The sequence below is a fragment of the Hypanus sabinus genome, chromosome 11, assembly GCF_030144855.1.
Source record: "Hypanus sabinus isolate sHypSab1 chromosome 11, sHypSab1.hap1, whole genome shotgun sequence".
Taxonomy (NCBI): Eukaryota; Metazoa; Chordata; class Chondrichthyes; order Myliobatiformes; family Dasyatidae; genus Hypanus; species Hypanus sabinus.
Window position 1 is genome coordinate 48,136,809 of NC_082716.1, and position 22,789 is coordinate 48,159,597.

Here is a 22,789-nt window from a genome sequence, read left to right on the forward strand (position 1 = left end):
TTGATTGAAAACGGATGTGAAAGCACGGAGATACATTGGGAAATTCCAGGAAGACCTTTCTCGTTGCTGCTGCTGCTGTGTGGTCCGGGACTCTGCTGGGAAGAACAGGCCCCCAGTCCTCGGGGTCGCGTTGCCGATGGCCGTTGGCAGGGCCGTCTTAATATGCTCTGCTCAGAGAAGCTGTGCCAGAGGGGATGGTCGGCTCAGAGGTTCGATGGACTCGGAGTCCTGTCAACAGACTCAGGTTGCTTTCGGTGTGTGCTGCGTCTGCGAGGCTGGTTTCGACGGAGCTTCCATTGTGTGCTGTGTCTGCGAGGCTGAGTTGGGCAGCACCTTGGAAGTCCATAGCGGGGGCACTCGCTTCTGCCGCCGGCGTGGGATGGCGAGTCTGTTGGGACCCTGGGGACTTGTGGAAACTGTGGCGATTTCTTTTGAACTTACAGTCCTTTAACATCTTATTAATACACAGCAGCCTCTCCGGACTCTGGATTGGGGATTGCCAAATGTTACGTGGATTTTCTGGTGTAGTCTGTTTCGTCATGTGCTTTTGTGATATCAGTCTGGAGGAATGTTGTCTCATTTTTTAACTGCATTGCATTTGTGGTTTCTAAATGACAATAAACTGAATCTGAACCTGAATCTGAATCTGTTTAATGAAAGGAAGGGGAACAGCTTCTGGAAAGGCAGAGGCATGGAATATTACAGGACCTTTGTTGTTCCCTGGGGTTCCACTTTGCCTCACCCCCAGAGTTATGGTAGGAGAATTATGAAACAACTGTAAAATTTCAAGTCTTTCATATTCTCCAGTTAATGTACTTTAATGAGTCATTATGCATGATTATACACTCAGTGGCTACTTCTTTAGGAGAGATTACTCAGAAATCATAAATATGTTGGTCAATGAAAATCATTCTAAAGCAGTAGAAAATGCCAACCACGAGGACTGCAGAGTCTAACATGTCCACAAATAATATGAACAAGAGAAAATCTGCAGATGCGGGAAATCGGAACAACACACACAAAGCATTTTGGAACACAACAGGCCAGGCAGCATCCATGGAAAAAGCAGTCAACGTTTCGGGCCAAAGCCCTTTGGCAGGACTGGAGAAAAAAAGCTGAGGAGTAGATTTGAAATGTGGGGAGAGGGGAGAGACAATAACCAGGTGATAGGTGAAACTTGGAGGGGGAAGGATGAAGCAAAGAGCTATGAAGCTATGAAGTTGATTGGTGAAGAAAGATTGATGGAAGAAAGAAAGAAAGAAAAAGGGGGTGGAGTGGGAAGGAGCACCTGAGGAAAGCAATGGCAGGCAAGGAGGTAACATGAGAGAGGAAAAAGGAGACTGGAAATGGTGAAGGGGGGAGAGGGAAGTATTACCGGAAGTTTGAGAAATCGATGTTCATGTCATCAGATTGGAGGCTACCCAAACAGAATATAGGTGTTGTTCCTCCAACCTAAGTGCAGCTTTATTCCGACAGTGGAAGAGGCCCTGAATGGATAAATATGATTACCTTCTCAGGAGGTTGTGCCACTACAATCTCATCATCCACAGCCAGAATTCTATCCCCTACTTTGATTCTTCCATCCTAAAAGAATAAATTGTAATAAATTTGTATAAGATTAGTTTTACTGAAGATGTCACAACTATATTTTGAAAAAGAAAACTGTGCCTTATTGTGGCCTTTAATTGCAGTAAGGGGAACAGCGAGGACAAAGTTATTGCTTTGAGATGTGGGGGGAGGTGAGGAGGAAAGAGCCAATGATAATAAACACTTACAGAAGCAAATTGTACGGACTAAACCTGACTGGGAGAAAAAGCGATCAAATTAAAATGGATTGAGTTAAATGACATCTCGGTATAAAAACATGTGGAAGTAATTTATAGGCTCTCTACTAGCAGAACCACTTCTTGTGAGAGTACGTAATTAAAAAAATGAACAGCTTGTAGCAAAAGTTATCCAGTAACTGTACAGGAGGGACACGTATCTTCAAAATGATTAGGAAAATTAAACTGAGTAAAGCAGTTTGAAGGAAAAGTTCAAAGAATGCATTCAACAGAATCTCCTGCAGCAAAAATTCAGGAAACCATCTAAGAAATAAAGGTTATTTTAGTCATTGCCTTGTATAATCACATGGTTAGTTAATAGTAATTTCATATTTTGGGATCCTCAAGGGAAAAGTAACCACAAAATGGTGAAGTACTATGTTAAATGTGATGCATAACAAGTAAATAGGTATAAGAAAAGAACTGGTCTGAGTAGATTAGGGAAATCCAATTGCACCTGAATGAGTGGGGGGGCAGGGAGCAGTGGCTATTGAAATTTGTCCAGACACACCAAGCAAGGGTCACCAGTTTCCTTCCATGAAATCAGGTGGGTATAAACAAAGCAGACTTTAACATAAATATATTTAATTTTATTGCTAATGTTCCTGACACTAGACGATTTTAAATTCCAGATTTATTTACTTGAATATGCATTCCCCACCTGTCACATTGGAAATTGAATTTGTGTTTCTATATTAATAATCCACAACGTATCCACTATGTTGCTAAAACCCTAACCTGCATTTTCAAAGAATTTGCCTATTCTTCAAAACTGTTTGAGGCACGATCACCTCCAGCTAGATTTCAGGATGGTTAATGCAATCATTTTGGTATTCCAACAGAAACCACATACTCTTCCCTTGCCAATGATGCTGGCAAACCAAACTATTGGAAACAGAGAGCTTTTGTAAAGACAGTATACTTTTACCTTTATATTATCTCCCAACTTCCAGCCTGATATCACTTTACCAACCCTTGACACTCTCTTTCTTGAATTTGCCTCTATGAGATTTCATTATTCCAATGCTAAACTGGTCTCCCATTCTGCATACAGTCGTCCCTCGGTATCCGCGGGGGATTGGTTCCAGGACCCACCTCCCCATGGATATCAAAATCCACGGATGCTCAGGTCCCTTATATAAAATGGCGTAGTTCTTGCATATAACCTATGCGCATCCTCCCATATACTTTAAATCATCTCTAGATTACTTATAATACCTAATTCTTTGCATCAAACAAATCTTGCAGAGGTTGTAGGCATGTTGTTATCCCTCGGGTGACACGAAGGCTTCATTCCATCGGAGGATTGTACTTGAGGATCATATCCTTTAACACCTGCGCCTGTTGAAAAACTGCTGCAAATTTTTCAAGTGTCCAAATCTGCCTCCTCTAAATCTTCTGCATCATCATCATCTTCCGAAGAGGATTGTTGGTAAGGGTTTCTCTATGTTCATCTATGTATTCCTTGACGTCATCCTCGATCACGTCAGAGAAGTCTTCCCTACCAACTTCCCTTGCAACTGCAGGACTTGCAAAACTTGTCGACCTCTGACCTCATTCGGGGCCAATAAAACCGGTCCTTGAGCAACCCATAGGTCTTTTTCACCCCCAAGTGTCCAGAGTGTCGCCTCATTTAAATCAGGGTGAATTACACCGTATGTGACAAATTCAAATCCCGAATGAGAAACCCCATAAATGTAGCATCCGTGCCCCCAATTTACCCCACATCACCTAGGGTGAACCACCGTCGCCCCGCCAATAGTGCAATACTTTGTTGTAAATACGGTGTAATGCTCCCCCAGTACACACCTGCAACACAAATATCAGACAACACATCAAAGGTGAGTAAATAAGTGCAACTTTATGGTTATTTCTTAGTGAGGGGTTAGTAGAAACAGATAACCTAAAGGCGCCAAATCAGTAAATTTATCAGTTTGTGCACATAAGATTTTACTACGCTGGAGCTCACGCCTCCAGTTCCATGCACAACCTTCCGAGCCTTCGGCCACCTTCTGAACTGCTGACGTCCAGTATCCGCTGCCCTGGAACCGCTGTCTGCTCCTGACATGTCTGTCTTCCTCGCTCGCCTCCCAAAAAAGACCGCAAACTCCCGCTCAGCTTACATATACAAGATAGTATAACAATTCTCCAATGGTTAGTTTCCCCTTATCGGCAATCATAACCCAAACATTCCAGACACAGAAACCCATTACAGCATTAAATAACAATACAGAGAAGCCATTTCATTAGCCTGAACAGTTAACACCACAGTTACTGGTACTGAGAGCCCTACACAACATTCAAGATATTCCTGACTTCTGCATCAATAGTGGGGAAGCCCCTGAAATCACTGACTACCTCACTCCATAATGGCTTCCAACATACATTGACTGTCTCGGGCTTTACAGAGTCTACAGCCTCTGCCAAAAGAAGAATTGCATCTGCAATTGTGAAGCTCCTCCATAAATCCATGATGCTGCAGCCAGGGTTAGCATCAAGGGCAGCACAAATCCTCCCGAAGGTGAGGCAAATGTAAGTCACCTTAACGCCACTTTTCAAAAGATCTAAGATTTTTATTTTCTCAGCGAGAGATAGCACTTTACGCTCAGCCTTTCAGGAATTGCTTTACCCACTTAATTTTTTTTTAGGAGCCATTTTTTCACAGAAACACAACACAAGTAGCGAACAAACGAAATGTGAAGCGAACAACAACTGCTGGAGAGAGTCTGAGGATCTGTGAAATGGTGGGAGGCTACAGCAGGGTATGCCTACACATCATTTCATTCGCATGGATTAAGCATAGTGCTTGGTGCACGGCAAATTCAAATTTTGCTTTTTGGAACTTCCTGGAATTTTTTTTTCAGATCTTTTGGATCCGCAGTTGCGGAACCCACCGATACGAAGGGCCGACTGTACTTCATAGATTTTCACCTTCTTTGCATTTATTGATCTACTTTGGCTCTTGATAGAACAATGCCTGAAAGTATAAAGCCCTTACCAGATCTTTAAATTTTCTTGTAAGTACTACCAATCACAGCATTATAACAATCGTCCATTTCTCTACATGTAACTGTAAATTTTTGTATTAGTCTACTGACTACTCTTTTGTTGCATCAGAATTGAAGCATCATCCTTCAGCTACTTTTATTCTGCATTCTGCAATGTCCTTCCTGAGCCTCTTAATCTTTTGCCCTTGAATAAGAAATCATTTAAAATCCATCTCTTAGATCAAGATTGTGATCAGTTCTCTGTATATCTCCCTCCTTGGTTCAACATCTAGTTCTTTCCCAACATCCATGTAAAGCACCTTGGGATATTAATGGTGGTATATAAATGTAAGTTGCTTTATCAACGCACCCATCTGAAAATGGCAATTAAGTACTGGTTTTACACAGGTTACAGTACACTAAGCTAAATCATTTAAATATTTTAATAAACACTTAAATCACTGATTCTTTAAGATTATTTTCTGTCTGAAGCTGTAAAATTAAGGCACATATAACTGCCTGCCTTAGATTTTGGGAAAAGGTATTTTAAAACAATTTATGTTTGCCAATGCCATTGACTCCTGGGAACATTAAAAAGTGTTCACAATATTGTTGAAAAAAGAATGCAAACTCAGAGAATTAATTATCCAAAAGACAATAAGTACTTAGGATGCAAAGTTATTTGAGTCAATTGCTTACCTTTATTGCTGCTCCATTGTCAGTGAGGCTTTTAATAATGACTCCTTCATTTGTGTTGTCTTCACTGATAGCTAGGCCAAGACCACTTTGGTCCTATAAATTAGGTTTGAGGATCCAATATATTAGATGTGGAGCATTTCTGATAACTCATTACTGATGGTTAATTTCTATGAATGCAAATTTCTTTACAATTTTGCACAATAATTAACTTTCCAAATAATATGCTATGGCAACTGTAAGGCTCAAATTATTAAGAAAACCCTTAATATTCACCTCCATTGTCACTGGAAAAATATCTCACAGAATAAAGAATTAGCTCATCACAAAGGTGAACACTAAAATTGGCTTGGTGTTCTTGAGCTGGCTGGGGTAAGGGTTCACTGTGAACTGTTTAGTCAGTTTAATGCAGTCTGTGTTAGCAGAGCTATATTCAAGGTGAGAAGAACTAGAACAACAACACTACATATTTCACTGCTGGTATGAACATTGAATTTCCAATATTATGCAATCCTTACTTTCTGTGTTCCATTATTTCTCTCCTTTTGATGATCCTCCGTCCTCCCACTTTTGTTCCTTTTCCTGCATCATCTTTCCAGACCCCGTCACCCATTTTCATCTTCCTAACCCCCCTAGTTCTATCTTCATACTGCCCTCACATTCCATCCATTAGATCCCCTCTCCCATCTGCCCTGCATCACTTTCTTAATGATTTTCATTATCAACTTCATTACTGCCAGATTCCAGCATTTTTCACCTTTGCATCCTCACTTCATTCCCTCTACCCTCCCCGATCTGGATTCCTCCTTCGTCTACTTCAATGTATCACCCATCTGCCTCCATTGTCCAACTCCATCCTTTCACCTTGCTCCTTCTGCCTACCATCCCCACCCAAGTATCAGATGATAGCCCCTCTCTCATCCCTCTTCCTCTCTTCTATAAAGAGCTATCTATCTTCTCTCTACACTCTTAGTCTAGATACAGGGCCTCGACTCAAAACAGTTCCATTTATTTTTGGTCACAGATGCTTGTTAACCCACTGAATTGTCCCAGAAGCTTGTTTTTTTTCTTGTGATTCCAGGATCTGCAATCTCTTGTCTCCTGGTACAAAATAGCCTGATTGTAATAGAGGCTGAACTCGTCAGTCCCAGGACAGAGTTACAATAATCATTCAAGAGTTGGTCTACTTCATTAGCGACTATATTTCTGTCTAGAGGCAACACCTAGATAACATTCTGGTAAGACCATCAACAACAAGACTGATTCTTTAAACACATTCTGGAGCAGATCAGAGGCCAAGCTTTCTTTGATCAACAGTTCAGCTCTTGACCACTAAACTCTTTTCTATTATTTACAAGGAAATCTTGCACCATAATAGAATTCTCACCCACTCGTCTAATTCCATGTCCTCTCTAGAACTCCCCCACCTGGATCCATCAGGCCCTTTATTCCCCCATTGTCTCCATCAACTTATCACCCACCTGCCTCCATTGTCCAGCTCCATCCCTCCCATAAGCAAGTTTGAAACATACAGAACAGAGCAGCCAACTTGACTAGCATGATTACACTTCCCCTGAATCGCCCATCAAACTATGGCATGTGCCATCCGCAAGGTGCATTGCAGCAACTCATCCAGAGTTGGTAGTATCTAAATCTGTTAAGTGTACCATCCAGAAGACAAGAGCTGCAGGTGAATGGAAATACCCCAAATGCAAGTTGTAAATATAATTTCTGCTTTTTCATACTAGTTGAATTAAAAATCCTCAAACGCCTGCTCAAAAGTATCATCACTACAAGATCCAACTTTTATCATGGCAATTAAGGTAGTATCCATGGGTTCACAGATAGATGCCACATTCTTGAGTCAGAGAGCACTTACTTTTCTAAAACAGTGAAATTCTTTTAAAACAACATTTGCTATGCATGAAACAGTTAAATATAAGCAATCAACAGCTTAATTTTTTAAAGGTCAGATTTATTCCTTATGCATATCCATCTACAGTAATGTACATACCCAATTAATTCATAACTGCTGTAATTTGTTCTTTTTGCAGCTAATTTCACTGGAGCCACCCTTTGCGCAGATGGAAAAGAGCTGCTGCTTTAATAAATAAATAAATTCATTATGCTGCTCATTACTGATGCACATTAACTGGGGCTCAGGTGCCAGTTTGCTTCAGCACCTGCCTCCAGATGATGCTTGTAGCTTGGGTTTCCTTTCCTAGATTCCTCCTCGTACAGCCTTGGCACTAGTTCCTAATGGTTTCACACACATTTCATGTTTTCACAAAAGCATTCAGAATTTTGATCAAATTATTGTGACACTGCTCTTTAATTGTCCACATCTGTTTAAGTCCATAGATGCAAATCTTTTTACCCGCTCTGTTAGGTTTCTGCCTGCTCTCAAGTAAATCTGCACCTGGATCTATGCATAATTACAGCTTTAAGCCGACCTTGGGAATCTAGGCGCCAGTTGCAACTAACTGCTTGTAAATGCCAGTCTATATCCTGTTTCAAGTTTTTTCGGTACTGCATCCCTACCAGAGTAATCTCGTAATTATCTCTGCAAACTCTTTCATAAATGAGTTGAAGTTCAACAAAAGGAAAATGCGTAGTCACTGACATTAAACCATCTGGAACACTTAACACTGTGTTGATGAAAACTAGGATATTCTGTTGGCCATGTGCTGATTATTTCATGGAGATAATTTTCTTCAATCATTTAAAAATAAAAAAATAATAATAAATTAAAAACTAATAAAAATAATAATAATAAAAATACAAATATTACAAAATATTGGATTAGTAGCTTTACATTAAGAAACAATCCATTTTAAATGAAAAATAGTTCAGCTCCATCTGGAGATCATATTTTAACTTTTTACAAATTACTCCCTCCAAATTCAATGTCCACACACAATATATGGAGCTTATTATGTGTTTCTCTATACTGTTCCATTAATTATTACTTCTTACTGATGCCCATGTTGCTTTCAGCACACACAAAATACTGGAGGAACTCGGCAGGTAAAGCAGCATCTATGGAAAAGAGTAACAGTCCATGTTTCAGGCCGACTCAGCTCGAAACATCTACTGTTTATTCTTTTTCATAGATGCTGCCTTACCTGCCGAGTTCCTCCAGTATTTTGTGTGTGTAGCTTGGATTTCCAGCATTTGCAGATTTTCTTGCCCATCAGGCCCCAGCAGCCATTCATTATGTTTGAACTTAGTTAGCAAGTTTTAGTGAGTTATTTAACATTAAAAATTAAGAATTTGGATATAAATTATAGTGATTTTTTAAAACTGTGATGTAAATGACAGTAATCTTTTTCAACTGTGTTAAAGTTCACAATGCAGTTTTGCATATATAATTTTAATTATTTAAATCTCATCAATTGTACAGAATAAGGTGTTATCCAAAGTCTGATCTACATACACCAAATCAAAATGCAAAATATAAATACTGGCCCATATTTTTTTAGATTGCACTAAGTCATTACTGCAATGTTTTGATTGTAAAATATAGAATATTCCATGCAATGGATATAAAGCACCACTTTCTCATAGGAGTTTATAAATCACTGAATTACACTATTTTCCTTACCTTTGTCAATCGTATATTATGTACATTTTTGAAATTTGAAAAATCTAATTGAGTGGACGTCTGTTCCCGGGAGGGCAATGCACCTGTGGTATCTAGAATCTGAACAGAGCGACAATTACTAAAATTAACCATTTCATTATGGGCCACTTCAACCCCATCTGCACCATAAAGACAAAATGCTGTTCAGAAAATCAAGCTGGAACAACTCTGTGATTCCTTTTGCAGCAGGGACTGTGCAGCGTTGTGCCTTGCTTATGTTGATCAGGGTGAGGGATATATCCATCCATTGGAGAAAGAAACATTTACTATTTCAGTAAGTTCATATCATCATCAAGCTCAGATGGGCCACACTTTGCTCCAGCTATTACCTCTGTTTCAACCTGAAGAGGATGCACTGTTGTACTATTATTTCCATTGAATCTATCCCGAGCCTCCACTTGAGGATGCTAATTAATACCAATCAAACCAGCAGTAGTTTTGAATTCTAGGCCATTACACAAAAGGAAGTAGATTAACACTGTCCCAACTTAATTTCATGTGGAATAATTGTACCCATCAGACAGTAGGGGTGCAAGGTCTGTTTAACAACACTTCAACCAAAGCAGTCGAGATAAAAGATCTGTGACTACACAGTATATAACATAAATACCTCCCTTACAGTGCTTCCATGGAATTATTCCAAAAAAAACAAAACTTGCTAAATTCCCTCAAATATTAACTTGTATTACTTGCCTTGAGACAAAATTATAGAATAAAAAGAAAGAGATCGAAATGTCATCCCTCACTTTCTCCTAAGAACTGTGCATTGCCAATCCCCTCTCATTAATTAGGTCACAGAGCTTATTGGCAGAACTAACAAGTTTTAAAATCTAATTCTCTTGGTAATACTGACAGGGAGTTTGAACCACACCTAATTTTGATGATAACATTGATTTGAGCCATAGTTACTGACACTCCACCAGAACATAGAACATTTGACAGTAGAGCACAGTACAAGCTCTTCAGCTCGCAATGTTATGCCAACTCACTCCAAAATCAATCTAACCCTTCCCTCTCACATAGTCATCCACTTGAGGCTTCTAATTAATACAAATCAAATCAGCAATAGGTTCGATTACTAGGCCATTTCACAAAAGGAACCTCCAAGGGCCACAACCTTGTCATGGCTTGGAGGCCTGAATGCCTCAATAACCCGGAGAGCTATGTTGGGTGGAGTCAGGGCTTTACGCTTTGGCTCTTGGTAGGATCAGCCATGCCAAGCAGGTCAAAGGGTAGAGGCCAGACTAAGAGTGGTCCACTGCTCCTCCAGGTTCAGGGGTTCAGCTAGGGCTAACAACCCTGACTGGTCAAACAAAGTTGTTACAGAAACAGCAATGAAGAATCCTTCTACGTTTGAGTGCGATGGCATCCCTGAGTCTCCACTCAGGACTTGCATGACTGACAGTAGTGAAAATCAAGAGGAAGCCCTGATCACTACGAGAGATGGAGGACTTTCAATGCTACCCTAAATGCCAGCAGAGTAATGGGCAGTAATCTAATCAAATCACAAAAGGAAGTAAATTAACACTGTCTAATCTTAATTTTGTGTGGAATAATTGTACCCATCAATGGTAGAGGTGCAAGGTCTGTTTAACAATACTTCAACCAATGCAATTGAGATGTAAGATCTGCGACTGCACAGTACATAACATAAATGCCTCTCTTACAGTGTTTTAATGGAATTATGCAGAAATATTATTTCATCCATGAGCCTATTTAACTGTCCTTAATGTATCTGCCTCTACCACCGCCTCTGAAAGCATGTTCAACACACCTACCACTCTCTATGTAAAAAACTGCTTCTCGACATCCCTCCATCTTCTCCTCCCAACTCCTTAAAGTTATGCCCCCTTGTATTGGCTATTTGTTCCCTGGGAAAGGGTATTTCAAAAAGACATGCTTTCTAATCCAAGCAGCATCCTGGACACGGTAAAGAATCTTGCCATTAACGCTGTATTCTGCCTTCAAGCTCGAGCTCCTGAACTGAATCACAGAACATACAGCATGGATATCTACAGCCCACAGCGTTGTGTCAACCATGTAACCTACTCTAGAAACTGCTCAGAATTACTCTACCATATAGCCCTCTGCTTTTCTAAGCTCCATGTACCTATCTAAGAGTCTCTTAAAATACCCTATTGTATTTTTGAGGGTGTAACAAGGATGTTAGACGAGGGTAAGCCAGTGGATGTTGTGTACCTAGATTTTCAGAAGGCATTCGATAAGGTGCCACATAGGAGATTGGTGAGTAAAATCAGAGCTCATGGCATTGGGGGCAGGGTTTCAACATGGATAGAAAACTGGTTGGCAGATAGAAAGCAAAGGGTAGCAGTGAATGGGTGTTTCTCAGACTGGCTGGAGATGACTAGTGGGGTACCACAGGGCTCTGTATTGGGACCACAGCTCTTTACGATTTATGTCAATGATTTAGATGAGGGCATTGAAAACTACATCAGCAAGTTTGCTGACGATACTAAACTGGGTGGCAGTGTGACATGCGAAGAGGACGTTAGGAGAATACAGGGAGACTTGGATAGGCTGAGTGAGTGGGCAGATACTTGGCAGATGTCATTCAATGTGAATAAATGTGAAGTTATCCACTTTGGAAGCTGGAACATGAGGGCAGAGTATTGTCTGAACGGTGTCGAGTTAGGTAAGGGAGAAATGCAAAGAGACCTAGGAGTCCTAGTTTACCAGTCAATGAAGGTGAATGAGCAAGTGCAACAGGCAGTGAAGAGGGCAAATGGAATGTTGGCCTTTGTTACAAGGGGAATTGAATACAAGAGCAAGGATGTTCTTTTGCATTTGTACAGGGCCCTGGTGAGACCACACCTGGAATATTGTGTACAGTTTTGGTCTCCAGGTTTAAGGAAGGACATTCTGGCAATTGAGGAAGTGCAGCGTAGATTCACTAAGTTGATTCCTGGGATGGCAGGGCTGTCTTACGCAGAGAGATTGGAGAGATTGGGCTTGTACACGCTGGAATTGAGGAGATTGAGAGGGGATCTGATTGAAACGTTTAAGATAATTAAAGGATTTGATAGGATTGAGGCAGGTAATATGTTCCAGATGTTGGGAGAGTCCAGTACCAGAGGGCATGGATTGAGAATAAGAGGTCAGTTATTTAAAACAGAGTTGAGGAAGAGCTTCTTCTCCCAGAGAGTTGTGGAGGTGTGGAATGCACTGCCTCGGAAGACGGTGGAGGCCAATTCTCTGGATGCTTTCAAGAAGGAGCTGGATAGATATCTGATGGATAGGGGAATCAAGGGATATAGGGGCAAGGCAGGGACTGGGTATTGATAGTGAATGATCAGCCATGATCTCAGAATGGCGGTGCAGACTCGAGGGGCCGAATGGTCTACTTCTGCACCTATTGTCTATTGTCTATTGTATCTGCTTAACAACCTAACACTTTTCTGGATTGAACTCCATCTGCCATTACTCAGCCATTCTGCATACTGTCAATATCTTGTTATAACCTACTACAACCTTTTACACATTCTGCAACACCATCAACCTTCATGTCATTTGCAAACTTACTAACCCATCTTTTCACTTCCTCATCCAACTCACTTCTGAAACTCACAAAGAATAGGGGTCCCAGAACAAATTTCTATGGAACACCACTGATCATTGATCTCCAGGCAAAATACCCTCCATCCACTACTATCCTCTACCTCCTGTGGGTAAGTCAATTCTAAATCAACACAATCATTTCCCTGGATCCTATGCCTTCTGATTTTCTGAATGAGCCAAGTATAGGGAAGATTGTCAAATGTCATACTAAGATCCATATACATCATCCACTGTGCCATAGACAGCCTTCATCAATACATTTTACCATTTCCTTGAAGAATTCAATCAGGCTTGTCAGGTATGACTTGCCCCTCACAAAGCTATATTGACTATCCCTAAACAGACTATAATTCTTCAGATGCTTGCTTATCTTGTCTCTAAGAATCCAATAGTTTTCACAAGGGTAAGACTATGCAGATATCAATAACTTACTTGAAGGAACAAAGGGTAGAATGTTGTCTGGTGAAATAGAACCACAATGGTAATTAAGTCAGTATTTGTTGCTTACCCTTAATGAGCCTTTGGATGCTTGTGCTATCTTCTCAAACCATTAAGGTTCATGTTATTGGGTAGGGTGCTCTAGAAATCTGACCCAATGAGAAACACCATTTTACTTCTCAGACAGAAAGGGGAAAGGTTTGAAGGGGAATTTTGTGCGCAGACAATGCATTGATGCCTTCTGAGTTTTGCAATGTCAAGAACAGTCTTGATATAGCAAAATGACAGGCACTTCCAAGAACATCGAAAGAACCACAATTTTATTGTTAAAAAAGAGAGTAGTCTCAAAAGGTTTTCTTGCTCTTATTTTGTTATTCTGATAAAGGGTGAAAAGAATTTGTATGTGTAATGCTGGGTTCTAGAGGTCACCTCATATTTTTAAAAAAAATTTGCACATTACTTTTTATTATTGAGAAATATTGCCCCAGAATTTTCTGTGAACAGCTGTGGCTACTGGCCCTACAGTATATTTGCTAGGTTCTCACTTCATATAGTATAGATCTCCCAGGAGAAACTTTGACCTGACTGGCGATGCCTAGCAGATTGCAGTCCATTTCTTACTAGAAACTGTATGACACTGGTACCATGTCTAGAGCACAAAGAAAAATCAGGGAAAAGGTCAGGACTTCCCTGTTACTGCATACTTAAAAGGGAATTCCAAATGTCCTTACAATTATGTTGGGATATGCCAAGAATTACACATGAAATTGCTAGTAGATCTCAAAAAATCTAACCTATAAATTTACGTCCGCTATGTTTTAGTGTGTTAATCAGTTTTTTCTTCTTCATTGATAAAGCACCTGAAATATTGTCTGTTTCTCTCCCCCCAGATATTGCTGACCTACTGATTGTTTTCAGCATTATCTTTTTTTGTCTAAGTTTCAGTATCTGCAGTACTATTAGTTTAATTTATTATATTTTGTTTGATCTTCAATACATTCTCATTTCATAAATAACCAACACACTCAAAGGTTTAGCTCATATACTGAATGAGAAGGTAATTGCCATGCATTTCCTCTTTTGAGATTAAGAGCCTAGAACAAGTGGCAGTAGTGCAACAGTGTGGATGCCAACTGCCGTAAAAACTCAAGGAAGAAGAGTCTAGAACAAGCTTGTATAGAGTAGGAATTGGACAGTTAAGACTCAAGAAATATTTCTTTTACACAAAAGATAGCAAGTTTGTACCTCAAAGCTGTGAATGATCATTCCAGATTGTATACAACACTGAAATCTAAACAATTTTGAACACTAACAATTGATGGTTATTGTCATAGAAAACTACAGTGCAAACACAGGTCCTTCGACCCATCCAGTCCATGCCAAACCATTTAAACAGCCTAGTCACATCGACCTGCACCTGGTCCACAGCCCTCCTTACCCCTCTCATCCATGTATCTGTCCAAACTTCCCTTAAACACTGAAGTTAAAACTGCTTCCATCACTTGCACTAGCAGCTTGTTCCACACTCTCGCCATCATCTGAGTTAAGAATTTCCCCTCATGGTCCCCTTAAACATTTCACCTTTCACCCTTAACCTCTAGTTGTAGTCTCACTAACCTTAGTGGAAAATATCTGCAGACATTTACCCTATCTATTCCCCTCATAATTTTGTATATCACTATCATATCTCCCCTCAATCTTCTACATCCTAGAGAATAAAGTTCCAACCTCTGAATCTTTCCTTAGAACTCAGGTTGTCCAGCCCCAGCAACATTCTTGTAAATCCTCTCTGTACTCTTTCCATTTTATTTACATCTTTTCTGTGGGCAGATGACCAAAACTCCACATACCACTCCAATTTAGGCCTCAACAATGTCTTATACAACTTCAAAATAACATCTGATCTCCTGTACTCAGTACTTTGATCTATGAAGGCCAATATGCTAAAAGCTTTCTTGATGACCCTAAACACCTGTGACACCACTTTCAATGAAGTACGGACCAGTATTCCAAGATTGTTTGTTCTACCACGCTTCTCAATGCCATTGTTTTAGACATGTCTGGTTGATCCTCCCAAAGGACAACACCTGACACTTGTCTGCCAACTGCCATTTTTCAGCAGATTTGTCCAGCAGGTTTAGAAACTGCTGCAAGCTTTGATAGGCTTCCTCGCTGTCCACTACACCCTCAATCTTGATGTCATCTGCAAATTTGCTGACTGCATAAAAGCCAAGGAAATGGCATATAAGGTCGCAAAAGTGAGTGGTAATTTGGATGATTATAATGTTTTTAAAATCCAACAAAAGGCAACTAAAAAAGCTATAAGAAGGGGAAAGTTGAAATATAAGGGCAGACTGTCAATAATATAAAATAGGATACTAAAAGTTTTTTCAGTTATACAACAGTAAAAGGAAGGTGAGAGTTGATATTGGACCACTAGAAAATGATGCTAGTGAGGTAGTAATGGGGGAACAAAGAAATGGCAGATAATAAGTACTTTCCTTCAGTCTTTACTATGGAAAACACTAGCAGTGTGCCAAAGGTCCATGAGTGTCAGAGAGCAGGAGTGAGTGCCATTGCGATTACAAAGGAAAAAGTGCAAGGCAAACTGCAAGGTCTTAAGGTGGATAAATCACCTGGACCAGATGGACTACATCCCAGAGTCTTGAGAGAGGTTGCTGAACAGATAATGGATGCATTGGTCATGATCTTTCGAGAATCACTTGATTCTTGAAAGAGCACTGTAAGATAGCAAATGTCACTCCACACTTTAAGAAGGGAGGAAGCAAAAGAAAGGAAATTATATGCCAGTCAGTGTTGGGAGTCTATTATTAAGGATGAGATTTTGAGGTACTTGGAGACTAATGATAAAGTAAGTTAAAGTCAGCATGGTTTCTGCAAAGGGAAATCTTGCCTGACAAATCTGTTACTGTTCTTTGAGGAAGTAACAAGCAGGGTGGACAAAGGAGAGGCAGTGGATGTCATTTACTTGAAATTTCAGAAAGCATTTGATAAGGTGCCACACATGAGGCTGCTTAACGAGATAAAATCCCATGGCATTGCAGGAAAGGTATTGGCATGGATAGCGGACAGGCTGACAGGCAGGAGACAGCAAGTTGGAACAAAAGGAACCAATTTTGGTTGGCTGCCAGTGACTAGTGGTGATTCTCAGGGACCGCTGCTTTTCACATTGTTTGTGAATGATTTAGATAATGGAATTGATGGCTTTGTGGCAAAGTTTGCTGGTGATATGAAGATAGGTGGAGAGGTAAGTAGTGCTGAGAAAGCAATGTGAGTGCAGCAGGACTTAGACAAATTGGAAGAACGGACACAAAAGTGGCAGATGCAATGCAGTGCTGGGAAAGCTATGATAATGCACTTTGTTAAAAGGAACAATAGTGCGGACTATTATCTAAATGGGAAAAAGGTTCAAACATCAGAGGTGCAAAGGGACTTAGGAGTCCTCATGCAAGACTCCCGGAAGGTTAATTCACAGGTTGAGTCTGTGGTAAAGGCGGCAAATGCAATGTTGGCATTGATTTCAAGGGGAATAGAAAAAATAGCAAGGAGAAAATGCTGAGCCTTTATAAGACACTAGTCAGGCTGCACTTGGAGTATTGTCAACAGTTTTGGTCATCATATCTCAGAAAGGAGGTGTTTTCATTGGAGACAGTACAGAGGATGTCCACGAGGATAATTCCAGGAATGAAGGGGTTACCATATAAGGAGTGTTTGGCAGCTTTGGGCCTGTACTCACTGGAATACAGAAGAATGCAGAGAGATCTCATTGAATCCTACCAAATATTGAAAGGACTAGGTAGGGTGGTGTGGAGAGGATGATCCCTATGGTGGAGGTATCCAGAACTAGAGGGCACAGCCTCAAAATTGAGGGGAGACTCTTTAGAAGAGAATCAGAATTATTATCACCAGCATGTGACATGAAATGTGTTAACTTTGCAGCAGCAGTTCAATATATAATATAGAAGGGAAAAAAAACAATATATAATAATAATAATAATAAAATAATAAATAAGTATATCAACTACAGTATACATAAATTGGAAAGATTAAAAATCATGCAAAAATAATATATATTTAAAAATTGAGATAGTGTCCAAGGGTTCAATGTCCATTTAGGAATTGGATGGCAGAGGGGAAGAAGCTGTTTCTGAATCACTGAGTGTGTGCCTTCAGGCTTCTGTACCTCCTACCTGATAGTTACAGTGAGGAAAGAGCATGCCCTGGATGCTGGGCGTCCTTAATAATGGACGCTGCCTTTCTGAGACACCGCTTCCTGAAGGTGCCCTGGGTACTTTGTAGGCTAGTATCCGAGATGGAGCCAACTAAATTTACAATCCTCTGCAGTTTCTTTCGGTCTTGTGCAGTAGCCCCCACCCCCATACCAGAACAGAGGTAAGGAGGAATTCTTTTAGCCAAAGAGTAGTGAGTCTATGGAATGCTCTGTCACAGACTGCAGTAAAGACCAAGTCTGTACATATGTTTAAGACGGAAGTTGATAATTTCCTAATCCGTCAGGGCACCAAAGGAGATGGTGAGAAGGCAGGTGTAAGGGGTTGAATGGGATCTGGGATCAACCATGATGGAATGGTAGAGCAGACTCGATGGGCTGAATGGCACAATTCTGCTCCTCTGTCTTATGGACTTGTACACAATGTCATTACAATGCAACTCAGAGGCTAGGAACTCTATAGTAAGTAACTTAATTTCTAAATCCTCAAAGTTTCCACCATCTTCATGATTATGGTAATATCAAATCTTGACTATACAATCGCTTTCTTCAGATCAATGCACTTTCTCTCTAACTGCAACACTTTATTCTGCATTCTGTGATGGGTTTTTTTTCCTTTTACTACCACAAAGTACTGATGTGATGAAATTATCTGTACGGATGGTAAGCAAAACCAACTTTTTCACTGTACCTCAGTGCATGTGACAATAAAAAATCAATCTACCATCTACATGGATAGAATACTCTCCATTTGAAGATGCATAGGAACACCGTTGCTTTAAGGAAACACTCTATTTGCAGTTCTTCACTGCTGCTGGATCCAAATGTAATTCCTTCCCTATCAGTATTGTGGGTATACATCCTTACAACAAATATATAAAATAAACTTTGTGATTTCATTGTTTTCTACAAGACATTTTAAAACTTTGTACACAGCTTTGTTTTTATTGCACAGCTAACAGCAATAAAAATCCTCTTTCCAAAAATGCATACACCTCTAATATATTTTTGCAGGAAAATTGATTGGATCTATAGGACATAAAGAGCAAAGAATATTTTTCTCCAGATTTTTCAAGAGATATTCTCATTGATTGTTTCCAGCGAAATAAAAACTACACTTACACTGGTTCTGAATTTCTAGAGTTACTGTATCCTCCAAAAATCAAGCCCTTTCAAATAAACTGTATAATATTTCAGTTCCTTTGTTAGTGACACTGAATTCAGTATTTTTGGGGGATTTCTTTTACAATATTGAAGCAATAAATGCTGAAAGTTTCATTGAACCTAATTATTAAAAGCAGAAGTTGATGGATATTAGTACTGGTGATATGAAGGGGTATTAACTATCAACTTGAGTGGAACAGACTAGAAAAGGTTAGTTGCGTTGGCTATTTCAGTACTTGGTTTTCTGGAAAGATGAGTTTTTTTGCTTCAAAATAAGGTATATTTGGGGGATATTTTATTTAGCTCTAAAATAGAACATCAAACTCTCATTATAATAGTTGCCTTGTATATGTAGTTCATAGTTTTTTGTGTCATCAAAAAAGCAACATAATAGAATGAACAATGAACAGATCTAGATTCTTACCTCACTAGAAAGGAGATTTGGTGGTAAAGGATAAGGGGTAACAGCCATTTGATTAACAGCATCTTCATTCCTGCATTAAGGAAAATAATTATCACAGTTAAAATAAATAATCTTAACAACTGTCTAAGTTATGAGTATTTGGATGAGCAGGTGCAGAGCCCAATCCATTTTGATACATCTAAATAAAAAATTGAATGGTTAATCAGACTCAAAAACTTGCAGATATGAGATTTAATATAAGTTCTAGCCAATGTTAAAGGCATCCAATTTTTCTGGCATGTTCTAATATTTATAGCAAAACTAAAATCCATTAAAAACTGACAGCATAAATTTAAGCTAAAAATATAGATGTGTAAAAACTAAACCAAATCTTGCTTGCCCAATCCCCCATCATAGAATCACCACTTGTGGTCTGCTGTGCCCCTACTTATCTTGCTTGGGCGTCCTTCTGTCTCTAAGAGTCCACCCTACACAGACTACTGTGCCATCACTCTTTCAAGTCCTCTTGGCCTCCACCCTGCACACTCCCTTTCAAGTCTGCTGGAACTCAATATGCTATATCCCTTTCAGATCCGCTTGAGCAGATCTGCTATCTTCCTTGTAGGTCCATTTCAGTTGCCCTGGCAAGACTGTGCTGGGTTTGCCAAGTTCACTCAAGATCATCCCACTTCTTTTCCATATCTTCAGATTTCTTCGTCCATTTCCAGTCACCCGGCCTTGCCTGCTTCACGTTAAGGCTGATTACTGGTGTGTAGTCCTTCATCAGTTTCCCCTTCACTCTGTACATCCCTACTCCTGGTTCACCCTTTACAGTCCAGCCTGCAAATGTCCTTTCAAGCCAGCAGTGTCATTAAGTCCCATCAGTTCTTCCCAAACTCTATATGTTAGTTACTGTATGAATTTCAGCATACTGAACAACAAACAAAAAAACCATCAAATTTCAAAAAACTATCAAACTATTCAAAGCAAAATACTGAAATGATAAATGCATTCATCTGTTTATTCCAAAATTTTTGGGATACTGAAAATCTTGAAAATTTTGCACAATGTGTTATTCAGTAAACAAAGGAAGCTTGATATGCAATAGTCTTTTCAGTCATACATTCAATAGGTAACTATTCATGCAATAAAATGCATTCTTCTTAAATACCTTAAAAATTAAAACATGACCTTGTTTTTGTTATTCCCAAATTCAGCATGGTATAACTTCATAATGCATATACTTAAAACTTCAAAACTATTTTAATGAATAAAGTTTTTAAAATATCTTCTGATGTAATCCTTTGATGTAGTATTGTAAACTGAGTTAAGTGTATCAGATATAATAATTTAAGAGGTGTATAGTACTCTTGGGAAAGAATGAGCAACAGTTCTCTAAGGATGGTAGGGACCTGTTCCTAAATCAGAGTTACAAAATATGCTTTGCATAGGAAATAAAACACGTCAATTAAAAGCTCCAATAACTAGGTATTAAAGGCTAGGGATCTGCTTATGCAAGAAGGTCTTGGGAATTGATGATATTTCACTTGCAAGTCTTGTCAGCCTGCTTGACATCTTCATTTGGAGTCATGTCATTTAAGTAAAGATGTCAAGTTGGGTCATTTGTTCACACGCCAAAAACACTAAATTTAATGCTAAGATGAGGCTTAAACGTGTGGTGGGTTAGGATATGGTTGTCAATTAGCACTCCTCCTCTCGGCTTTATGGCATAATTTTTAATGGAGAAAACGAAAGCACAATTTAAGGTAAAATACAGAGTTGTATATTTATTGCAGCAGATCTTGCTAGTCCAGTACCTCAACACGGTATCACGGAGAAAGGGGCCAGCCCTCAAGACACTCTATCTCAAAGAGTACTCTAGTGTGCCCTGGAGAGGACTGTTATATTGGCCACTGAAATGTAACAACATCTTGATGGAAATTACAACTTTACAAAGTTATTTCTTGATGGAAATTACAATTACAAAGTTATTTCCTTTGCTGCAAAATACACAGCAATAAGACAAGTATTTTCCCACTCAAATAGGTTTAGGTATCAGGTCAATGGACATTTCTCAGTGAGGAATGCAGAGTTTTGTATATATGGATAACAAAGGAAATGGATTAGCAGCCAAACAGAGTTAAAATAATCTGTCATAATGGTCAAAACCAGCAAGAGTAAGTGCGATGTAAGAGTAGGTGACTTTAACTTCCCTAATATTGACAGTGTAGCACCCTGGGAAAGGTTTCATTGCTAATGTAATGGTCTTTCTGTAGAAGCAGTGTTTAGGTTACGGTTAGAGATAACGGGTGCTTTGGAATGTGAGCTGTCCAATGAGGGGAGGGTGTTTTCGTGCAGTGTGCCTGACCCCGAGGTGATCTGGGTGTTTTGTTCGGCGGGAGATGGAGAGAGAAAACGCCAGAGTGGAGCCACGGCCTGACGAAAAGGAAGATCGGCAAAGGGGAAACCGTGAGCTCCAACTTGTGCACATTAGACTGTTTTATTAAAATGGGCCCATTTCTTTTGTTTTTCTTTACTAACCCTTTAACCAAATTAAGAACTATAAAGTTAAATCGTTTAATGGCATATGGTGTACTGTCTGTTATTTCGTAGTACGGATTTGTAACAGGGTAACAACTCATGCAGCGTCCACACAAACAGGAAGTTTTGCACCTCAGATTTCACACGTTTGGTGGGGCCAGATATTGTCTTTCCCAGACTTACGCAGCCAACAGAACCTGGGGGTTACAACTGGGACTACCATAGTGCCAAGGGCTTGGACAAGGCAAAATTTGTTTAGTGTGTCTCAGAAAGTGTTTTCAGTCAATACGCAAATTGCCCTACAATTAAAGGGGCTATGCTTGAGCTCCTCTTGGGCACTGAGGAGGGGCAAGTGACCAAGGCTACGTCCACACTAGACTGGATAATTTTGAAAACGCCGGTTTCACATAAAAATGATAGGCCTCCACACTATGCATTTTTAAAAATATCTCTATCCACATTGAAACGGAGATTTTGGCGAATCTCCTCCTCCTGTGCTTGCGCAGGACACATCTACCGAAAACAAGCAACGTGTTTGGTGTCAAATCTCACCGTAAAAGTGCACGTTTGTGTGGTTACAGACCAGAAAAACTTAAAACGATGGACAGCTGTTGGCTTTCACGCAGGAGAACTTAAAAGTAAAAAAAAAAACAAATACTGGAGCGTACGGAGGCAACCGATAAGGAGTTCACGGACAGATTGACCCGGCTGATGACGAACATTGAAAAACTGACTAACTCTGTTGCATTAATAAAGCACCTTGTTAAATGTATAAAACATGTCTGCATCAGTGTTATCCTGTATTTCCATAAAATGTTACATTAGGCTGTTACACATCTATTGTCAGAGAAGTACTTACATAAATAGGTAAACCACCTTCATATGAGCAAGGACAGAAAACAGGGCAAAGTGAGTATACTTATTTATTCAGTAAGTTATGGGTCAAAGTATTTGGTGAGTAGACTTCTAACTCTTCTGGCATCAGTTTCGTTGCCGTCTGTTCTGAAATTGTTAGGTTGCATTCAAGAAAACAATGGAATAGCGTGCTGCCGTCTGACAGCGTTTTCAGAAGTCTCCGATTTCAGGGGACGAAAATGCCGTTTTAGTGTTGACAAAGGGTAAAAACATAAAGAAAAAGCTTCGGTTATGGATTTATTTGGTGTAGTGTGGACGTAGTCTGAAGTGACAGTGGGGGATCAGTTTGGGACCAGTAACAATAGTTTTATTAATGACATAGGCAGCCAGGATAAAACAAATTGTTGAAGATTA

At 39.7% G+C, this 22,789-nt stretch overlaps 1 protein-coding gene across 9 annotated transcripts in view; it reads right to left on the reverse strand.

Moving 5' to 3' along the window:
• The window catches only part of LOC132401931 (inaD-like protein), a 299,063-nt gene that overhangs the window by 77,314 nt on the left and 198,960 nt on the right, over positions 1 to 22,789 (reverse strand). For all 9 annotated transcript variants that reach the window (XM_059984281.1, XM_059984284.1, XM_059984283.1 and 6 more), the window contains 4 exons: positions 19,001 to 19,070; positions 9,111 to 9,209; positions 5,510 to 5,602; positions 1,510 to 1,584 (listed from right to left, as the gene is read on the reverse strand). In XM_059984281.1, the coding sequence (XP_059840264.1) occupies positions 1,510 to 1,584; positions 5,510 to 5,602; positions 9,111 to 9,209; positions 19,001 to 19,070 (337 nt within the window). The remainder of the gene's footprint in view (positions 1 to 1,509; positions 1,585 to 5,509; positions 5,603 to 9,110; positions 9,210 to 19,000; positions 19,071 to 22,789) is intronic.